This window comes from Periophthalmus magnuspinnatus, chromosome 14 (assembly GCF_009829125.3).
Source record: "Periophthalmus magnuspinnatus isolate fPerMag1 chromosome 14, fPerMag1.2.pri, whole genome shotgun sequence".
Lineage (NCBI taxonomy): Eukaryota > Metazoa > Chordata > Actinopteri > Gobiiformes > Gobiidae > Periophthalmus > Periophthalmus magnuspinnatus.
Window position 1 is genome coordinate 32236098 of NC_047139.1, and position 9896 is coordinate 32245993.

The window sequence follows — 9896 nt, forward strand, 5'->3', positions numbered from 1 at the left end:
TCTAGGATTTAATGATCAATAAACATTTATTCCATAAAATGTTGGTAAAAGATTCATAATTAGGCTAACACAAAAGGTCATAGAAGCATTATTTGCATCTTTCTGCAAAACAGAAGAAGCTGTACCAAGACTGTTTCAACCACTTTTAATGGCCAGATTATTAGGTACACATGACTAGTTCTGGGGACTCTTCTGTTTATGTGAAAATCCCTGTACTGTTCTCTTAAAATAGATATTATTGCTTTGCCTAGAATGTTCCACAGCATGGCATTAAGCGATCTCCATGGAAACTAGCAAGTAATGCCACCAGACAAGTTACATATCAGATCTGTGAATGGGCAAGCTTGCAGAATGTATGTTTTTCAAGGTTGTTTTTTATGGTGTCTATGTAATCCCTCAGTCGTCCAGATCTGATCCATAGCAAAAGGTGAAGTTTAAATCTGTCAACTGGGTGAAGACATTTCGCTGCTCATCTGAGTGGCTTCTTCAGTTCTGTTCAAATTGCTGGTGGACACTGCCTTATATCTATCTAAAGGGAGGGGCTAACCACACTGGAACTGTAAACAAAGTAATGTGGTCTACTCCATTCAGTGTAGTGAAGAATGCAGTGAGCGTTACATTGGAGAAATCAAACAGCTACTCCATAAAAGAATGTACCAATACCAGCGTGAGAGTTCCTCTGGGCCCCAGTCTGCTGTGCATCCCCATCTCAAAGCCACCAACCACTCCCTTGAACATAGTGAAGTTCAGATCTTAGCCAGAGAAAAGAAATGGTTTTAGAGGGAAGTTAAAGAAGCTATTATTGTTAAGAAAGACAATCCTTCCTTAAACAAGAATGAGGGCCTGAGACATAACCTCTCCCCCATCTATAAGTCCATCCTCAGACCCAGAACAATGAGAATAGTAGGGTCGTTAAAGGTTGAATATGGTAGTTTCAGCTGAAACTGGAGACGATAGATGTTTACAGTTCCAGTGTGGTTAGCCAGTCCCTTCAGATAGACATAAGGCAGTGTCCACCAGCAATCAGACCAGAACTGAAGAAGCAAAAAGGCATTATGCAAAGTGTAATTATCCAAGGAGACATTTACAAGTGGGTTTACCTGTAACCTGTTTACTGTAACTGTTTACGTTTTCAAATTTACACAAATGCTGGAGGATAGTTTAAAGCACTATAAGACTTTATGGTAAATTATCTTTCTAGGATTTAATGGTCAATAAACACAAAAGGTCATAGTAGCATAAATTGCATATATCTGCAAAACAGAAGAGGTATTAAGTGTATTAAGTGTATTAAGATTGCTGCAGCAACTAAAACAACTTTTTAATGGCCAGTTTATAAGGTAAACATGAATAGTTCTGGGAACTCTTGCTGCTCATGTGAAAATACCTCTTAAAATACAGACAGCAGTAAAACGTTATTCTTATGCATAAAAAAAACACTTTAATTTGAGGTATTTCTTACAGGCTGGTTGCTAAGATAAAACTTGCAACACAAATAGCATCAATGTAAAACAATGATGTTAAAGATTTAAACAAGTTCTGTACTGAACAAAATTCTTGTTTTGTTCTTAGTAAATGAGACAACCCCAATCGTTGAGGTGTGTCCTATGAAAAATACTGATTTGCTAGGCAGCGTATTTGTTGTCTGGCTGAAAACAACAAAAGGAGGCAGAGTAGAAATCATTTGAGCCGACCCTCTCTCCACATGAATACTGAAGCAATTAACAAAAACATGACGTAAAATGCTCTGAACCAGTCCCCCCGATGTGACAGCAAAAGCCCTGTGCAGTGGTGATAGTCTTCAGATTCCTGGAGCTGTTTAAGTTAACAGCTCCTTTTGCCTTTAGTTCAGTAGAGATGGGCAATTCCAGGGCTGAAATTATTCAAATGATTCTAGTGAAAGGAAGTTTAAAAACACAGTGGAGGACTACTACATGTATTACTACATGACATCACAAGGTGGAACAGAATGTTTTCTCTTTGACAGAAAAAGCCTAAAAAGCCTAAATATGCAGGATTTATGTGTTAAACAAGTGTGAATGAAACAAAACTCCAAGTATGTTTGTTAGAAAATAGCATAATATGGGCCCTTTAATGCAGAGACTTTTTTTTACAGTTTAAAAAATTATAGGGTGAGCATGAGGGCAGAGAGGCACATTTGAAGGGTGCTGGTGTAGTCGTAATAAAACAGGACAGAGCAGACTGTCAGGGGCAGATACCGACAGTAATCAGCTGGGACAGTCCACTAAAACTCGGTATGGATGTGCTCCTCCCTGAATGCTGCACTGTCGCTGGGCTTCATGAAGACACCTTCCATGGCCTTCCACAGACTGTGCTGACTGGGGCTGGACATAGCGTGCACCTCCCTCTGTCCCTGGATGGGTCGCCCATACTGCTCGCCAGTTACAGAGAGCAGGGCATCTGTGGCTCTGTGCCTGAAGCGAACTGCCTCCTCTCGCCCCCATACGCTGCTGCTGCATTGCACGGTCCACTCATCCAAGTGGTCGCCCTCACCCTCCTCGCCAAATGCACTCACCTCCTGCATAGAAGGTTCACAATGTTACACATGGAAAAGTATGCGTGTTTTATTCTTGGGCTGGGCAATATGGAGATACTAATAAGGCTTGACAAATGTGGAAAACATCTGTTAATTGGAAACATCTCAGGGTATATAAGATGTCTTGCTTGAATAAGTTAAATGAAACTAACATTAAATCAATGTTTAAAACAATTAACATTACTGCAGAGTAGTGATTATAAAAATTCTCCAATTCTACCCAGCAATGTCCTTCAAACTATTTTAAACGTTATCCAACTTGCACTGAACATGTACTCTTACCAATGTCATTATTCATGTATTGTAAATTATTCATTCTGAGTATTTCTAAAGTGTAATGAAAAGAAACCCATCGCCAATGAGAAGCATTCTGTGCCAAATAGTGCCAGCCACTTAGAAAAGCTCTCCAGACAGACACACACTAGCAAGGAATCAAGCTAGAGAGAATATCAATCACTAAAATGTAACTGGGAGGTTTAAGAAAAGAAGATGAGAGAGGCAGGATACTAGGGACTTTTAATGTGAATTCTCTCCATCTATGAATTTCAACAAGATAATACAACCATTGCACATCTTTAAAACAATATAGGTTACTCCTATAGCACAGTGCAGTTTTAAGACAGGGATATTGAAGTAATAATGCAAGCTTATTTTCCCCAGGAAGTAAAAAAAAAAATCCAATAAATCTGCACTTTTTTGTGTGACAATGATTTCATTTCAGTATTCATAACCTTCCTATAACTTTTCTTCTGCTGGTCAGCTGCATGTAATGAATAAATGTAATTCTGATTCTAACTAGTTGACTAGTGCTTCATGTTCACAAAATCTCTGAAAATAATAAAAAATTAAGTGTGTTCTTCACTTTTGTTATCAAACACAGGTCTACTGTAAATAAAATGTGAAAAACGTTAACCAGTTTGCCATTCAAAACTGCTGCACATTACTTAAGAGACACAAAAACACAATGAAATGACAAATAAGGATAGATTCTGACACGGAGGAGTCTACTCTGGGGTGTACTACTCAGTCTACTCAGAGTGTACCCCAGAGTACACTCTGGGGTACACTCTGGGGTACACTCTGGGGTACACTCTGGGGTACACTCTGGGGTACACTCTGGGGTACACTCTGGGGTACACTCTGGGGTACACTCTGGGGTACACAAATGATAGTTCTAGTTTTAACAGTTAATTTTGTTGTCACCTTTGGCACTGTATTGTGATTGTACATATGTAACATTTTATTCAAGGACAACACTACTTGTAAGCATACATTTAACATTAAGTTTTCTCTTGAAACTTGAGCACTTGTGTTAATTTAATGGATCTCTGTGTTGAATCTGCCCTAAACATGACTAAAGGATTTCTATTGTGGCTCTGGCACAGAAACAGATCAGGGAGATCCACTAAATGAATGCATATTTACCACTGCTGGTTTGTACATACAGTTGAAACCAGACGTTTACATACACTATATAAAAAGACAATTTTTTTTCCCTCAGTCTGTCTGACATAAAAATCAGACTAAACTTTTTCTGTTTTAAGGTAAATTAGGATGACCAAAATTATTTAATTATTTTGTTCTTTTTTTTTTTTTTTTTATTTGCTAACCGCCAGAATAATTAGAGGATTTTTAGACAATGTTTCATTACTTTCTTCAAAGTCAGAGGTTTACATAGAATAAGACTACTATGCATTTAAACAATTTGGGAAAACACAGAAGATGATGATGAACTCATGTTTTTGGAAGCTTTTGATAGGTTTACTGAAAACATTTGAGTTAATTCGAGAACCACCTGTGGAACTCCAGTGCTGTGAAAAAGTACTTGCCCCTTTACCGATCTCTTACTTTTTCTACACTCTTAGCCATTTCAGATCAAGCAAACTTAAATATTAGACAACGATAACTCACAAGTAAACATAAAAAGCAGTTTTAAGTGCCGATTTTATTTATTAAAAGGAAAAAAGGCATCTCAACCTATATGGCCCATGTAAAAAAGTAATTGCCCCCTAAACCTAATAACTGGTTGAACCACCCTTAGCAGCAACAACTGCAGTCAAGTGTTTGCGATAACTGGCAATGAGTCCTTCACATTCCTGTGGAGGAATTTTGGCCCACTCTTCTTTACAGAATTCTTTTAAATCAGCCAGATTGAAGGGTTTCTGAGCATAAACCTCCTTTTTAAGGTCATGCCACAGCATCTCTATTGGGTTCAGGTCCTAACTTTGACTAGGCCCCTCCACAACCCTAATTTTTGGTATTCAGAAATTGACTTGCTGGTGTGCTTTTGATCATTGATCTGCTGCAGAAACCAAGGGCGCTTCAGCTTGAGGTCACAAACTGATAGCTAGACATTTTCCTTCAGGATTTATTGGTAGAGAGCAGAGCTCATGTTTCCTTCAATCACAGCGAGTCGTCCTGAAGCAGCAAAGCGGCTCCAAACCATGACACTACCACCACCATGTTTCACTGTTGGCATGATATTCTTTTTATCAAATGCTTTGTTCATTTTATGCCAGATGTAACGGGATGCACTTCCAAAAAGTTGAAAGATGAGTCTTTATGCTCTTTTTTGTCAGCAGTGGCTTGCGCCTTGGAAAGATTTAGAAATGGCTTTGTAACCTTTTCCAGACTGAGACATGCCAATTACTTTTCTTCTTATCTGGTCCTGAACTTCTTTGGATCGCAGCATGATGTCTTGGGTCCAATATGGCCTCCTTCACCTGTTAGACAGGTTATATTTAAGTGATCTCTTGATGTGAAAGGTCTGGCAGCAATCAGGCTTGGCTGTGGTTATGAAATTGATCTCAACTTTCCATAATAACATGATTAATTACAGTTATCTCATCATTTAACAAGGGAAGCAATTACTTTGTCACACAGGATCATGCAGGTTTGGATAGTATTTTTCTTGTAACAAATAAAATCATTACAGAAAAACTGCATTTTATGTTCACTTGGTTTATCTTTGTTTAATATTTAAATTTGTTTGATGATCTGAAACAGTTAAGTGTGACACACATGCAAAAAAGTAAGTAATTTTGCACCTATTAGCATTCTCGCTAGCCCTATTGTTTGCATGGCGTTATAGATAAGGGGTAGATGATGTCTGAGGCTCCCCATTCCTGTTCAAGGAACAATTGTCTTTCCTAACAACAATTTATTTTCTTTGGCCAAGATCTGTAGCTCACCATCTTCAAAAGAGTGGTTAGTGGGTTTGAAATGGAGATATACGGTGGACTTGGGTCCCAAGGAGCTCTCGCAACAGTGTAGATACATTCTCTTGGAGCGGGTCTTTAGTTTCACCAATGTAAAGTCTTGTCAACACTGAATGGAGTAGACCACATTGTTTTGTCCTTTGGGTCCCTGTAACTTTTGCAAAAATGGTCAGATGTGGATGGACTCAATGTAGACCTTGTGTGTTTTGGTGATCTGGACATAGTGATATATGAATTAAACTTGTATCTTTAAAAGTGGCTCTCCAGCACCCCCTGCAAAGTTAAAATGGGATCGAAGAATTTAGTTTGTTGTAGACAAATACAATACAAACCCTTTATATCATTCTTAACAAAAATACCAATGAAGACCACGGCCTATCTACATACACATTTGTAGGGCCACGCCTCAAAAAAGTCAATGGGAAGTGGGAAAAAAAAAAAAAAGTTTTACATAATCCGGTGAAACTTGGGAGAGTCATTCCTTATGTGATCCTGAGCAAAATGTTCTATGGGGACCACACCCTATCTCCAACGAATCAAAATATGCAGATGGCTGCAATCTAGACCTCGTACTTTAACAAACTTGTTCTAGGGTTTTTATCCAACAAACTCCAAACTGAGGCTACAACATCAGGACATAACTTCGGTCAAAAGTTGTTAAGAGAATCTGTATAAGTCTCAGGGTGAGGTCATGGTATGGTCATGGCGAGCTTTTAACGAAGCAGCAAAGTGAAAAATCCCTTTAAACTTTGCGACCGTTTTTTAGATTCAAACTGCCCAATGTTTTTATTTATTTGATTGGGACAACGCTGTTAATGAACAGACATGATTCAACATGAATGCAGACACACTGTATTATAGCCAAAGGCTAATTTCCATCCATTGTCTCAAAGGCTGGGGTCACAAAAGGGTCACCAAAAGTGTGTTTGTGTATTTTAATGACCTGGCCATTATGATATGCTACTTAAACCTCTATCTTAAAAAAAAAACAAAAAAAAACCTCTCAGTTGTAACGGGGCAGAAAATTTTGGTTTGTCATAGAAAAATGAAATTTGGTATGCACACCCTTTATGTGATTGTGAGCAAAAAAAGTCTATGGGGACCACACCCTAACACTGATGTGAAGGTGGCCATTTTGATAATACAGATGTCTAAAATTGAGCACTCATACTTTAACAAACTTGTCCTAGAGTTTTTATCCCACAAACTCCAAACTGAGGCAGCATCATCAGGACATATTTGGAGTCAAAAGCGGTTAAAATAATTTACATAAGTATCAGGGTGTGGTCATGATGAGTTGTTAACAAAAGAACATAATAATAATAAACATAAAAATTCCTGTAAGTTTTGTAGATTCAGACAAACCCAACGTAGAGTCTGTGTATTTTGATGAGCTGGATGAAATGAGTGTGGATTCAAATTCCATGTTTAAAAATGTCTTTTCAGTGCCCCCTGCAAAGTTACAATGAGCCGTAAACATTTATCTCCAACATGACATTGGAAATATTGAATCACGTCATGCTAAGGTTAATATGCAGCTCTCCCACTGTGACGTGCCCTTCTGTGGTCCCAAGGGTTGCAAGGGCCCTTTATCACTGCTTGCAGTTTCTCTCATGATTCTTGTGGAAGTTTGTTTAGTCCTCACCTGATTGGAGGAGAGAGGAGAGGCAAAGTAGTGGCTGTGGAGGTTGCGTCTGGTGTTGACGTGAGTGAGTCGAATGGTTTGGCCACATTTGACCGGAGTCCCACGATGGCATGCGGTGTCCCTTGTCCCACGAATGCTCCAGTAACTGTTGCTGTCCTCTACTGCTGTAACCCCAGTTACAGACTGCTGCCCGCTACCTGCACGCAAACATTTAAACAGAAAGACGAAGAAATTGATTTAAAGCTAAGATACACTTAACTGTCCCTGTAGGGAAATGTACTTTCTACATTTGACCCATCCTTCAATCAATGCTTCTGGGACAACCTGTCAGAAGCAGAGCCATACCCAGGGACTCATCTCCAGATCTTGAGCGTTGTTTGGTCAGGATTACCTTTAACTGCAGTTTGAGTGAATAATAATAATAATAATAATCTTGAAACCAGACATTTAATTAAGGCACATTTGATCTCTTGTAGATCAATCGACTGCCATAATATCATCCAATATAGTCACCGGGATAACCAAACTCTTCAAAGGTTTGGAGAACTTTGACCAAGGGCACTGCAGTACTCAAACATGGCATTTAAATTCAGTATTGTTAACCAACATATTTAGCACCTGAGCCAAATGTGCGAGGAGGGCGAGTGGCGGCCATGTTGAATCCAATTATACAGATGTCCAAAATCTAGCACTCGTACTTTAACAAACCTGAGGTTTTTATCTGGTAGACTCCAAACTGAGGCAGCATCATAATCATATCTGACGTCAAAAATTGTTAAAATAATTTACATACGTCTCAGGGTGCGGTGATAATGAGCTCTTAACGACGCAGCCAATTTGAAAGCATAAAAATTCCCGTAACTTTTGCAAACATCGTCAGATTCAGAGAAACCCAATGTAGTGTATGTGTGTTTTGATGAGCTGAATAAAATGCTGTGTGCATAAAAAATCTATCTTTAAATATGGCTCTCCAGCGCCCCCAGCAAAGTTACAATGGGCTGTAAACATTTATCCCCAACCTGACACTGGAAATATTGAATCACATATCAGGCTAAGGTTGATATACAGCCCTCCCACTGTGGGATGCTCTTCCGTGGTCGCAAGGGTTGCGAGGGCCCTTTATTACTGCTTGCATTTTTAATTCTCATTTGTTACTAAAATCGTTTTTATATAGTTATTAAGAGACAGATTTCATCAGTTGTTCCACTCACTCCGTGTGTAGCAAACACTGACCTTTACAATTCTACGCTATAGTCTACCATTATTTAAAAAAATACATTAAAAAAAATATGAGTAAAAATGTAAGCAATGTAACGTGGTCCGAAACTCACCGGAGCCGTAGCGTACGTCGTGTGAATGGAGCCTCACGTTATGCTTTATGTTCAACAGCTTAATAACTGATCCACATGTGACAAAGCTCAACTCGGAACCCAAACACACACCGAACAGACATGATAAGATGAATATAAAAAATGACAGCGAGATACGAAGAAAATTACAGCTTAAAACGCCCATTCTTTGGCTATTCAGTCCTTCACAATCTACCCGATAACTCTACGTCACTGAAAAGATGTCGTGCCGCTGCGATTCATTAGAAAACAGCTCCGTCTACAGAACCGGAGTGTGTACTGCAGCAATAGTACTTGCATAATAATACATTACTTTCATAGTACTTTAGTATCACTGGTACCTAGTCATACAGTAAATGTATTTGCTAACTGTGCGACGAGTGTTTTGTGCGCAGTACGTTTTATTCATTAATTAATTCATTTATTTTATTTTGAAGATCCATCAAGAGCATCCCGGAAGCGTCTCAGCGTCACGATCCAGTTTGTTTTAGTGATAGAAAAAAAGGTTGGTTGATAATAGTGTTAATGTTAATGTAAGAATGAGCTTTCAAATCCTTGTCTTTCCACAAGGCTTTACAGAAAGAAAATCAAAAGATCAGAACCTTTACTCTATAATAACTGAATATAACTAACTAAAAATTGTTGAACAAACCTATATTCCACAATTGCAACAACCTCACAACAGTCAAAACAGGCAATATTGGGCTCAAAAAATGTCAACTGTCTGTGAACACATTGCGCTGCACAATGGAGAAATGTTGGCTAAATATTTAAAGAAAAAAAATCTCTGGACCAAAAGTACTTCAACAGGGATAAAACCAGAACAAAAAGAATCCCGCTCGAATACGTCTAATATGGCTAGATGCAATGTGGTTTATTTTAAATGTGAATTCATTTTTATTGAAGATTTGCTTCATTTTGTTAAAGTTTGACTATTCTATGTATAAAATATTTATATCAAGCCAAAGTGTATAGTTCAGAATCAGAATCAGAATCAGAAGACTTTTATTGCCATAGTCTGTGAACACAGTTCACAAACTAGGAACTTGATTCGGTGAAAAAGTGCAACATAAACACACTGAATAAATACAAATACAAATAAGGGCATGCACAAAGTTAAAAAGATA

At 38.4% G+C, this 9896-nt stretch overlaps 1 protein-coding gene across 1 annotated transcript; it reads right to left on the reverse strand.

Annotated features, from left to right (window-relative positions):
* Positions 1-1293: 1293 nt before the first annotated feature.
* On the reverse strand, positions 1294-8989 carry sdf2 (stromal cell-derived factor 2). The gene is made up of 3 exons (XM_033978370.2): positions 8752-8989; positions 7421-7617; positions 1294-2539 (listed from the first exon to the last, which is right to left on the reverse strand). Exons 1-3 carry the CDS (start codon positions 8933-8935, stop codon positions 2246-2248), a joined length of 675 nt encoding a protein of 224 aa, XP_033834261.1. The 5' UTR covers positions 8936-8989; the 3' UTR covers positions 1294-2245.
* Positions 8990-9896: the final 907 nt, after the last annotated feature.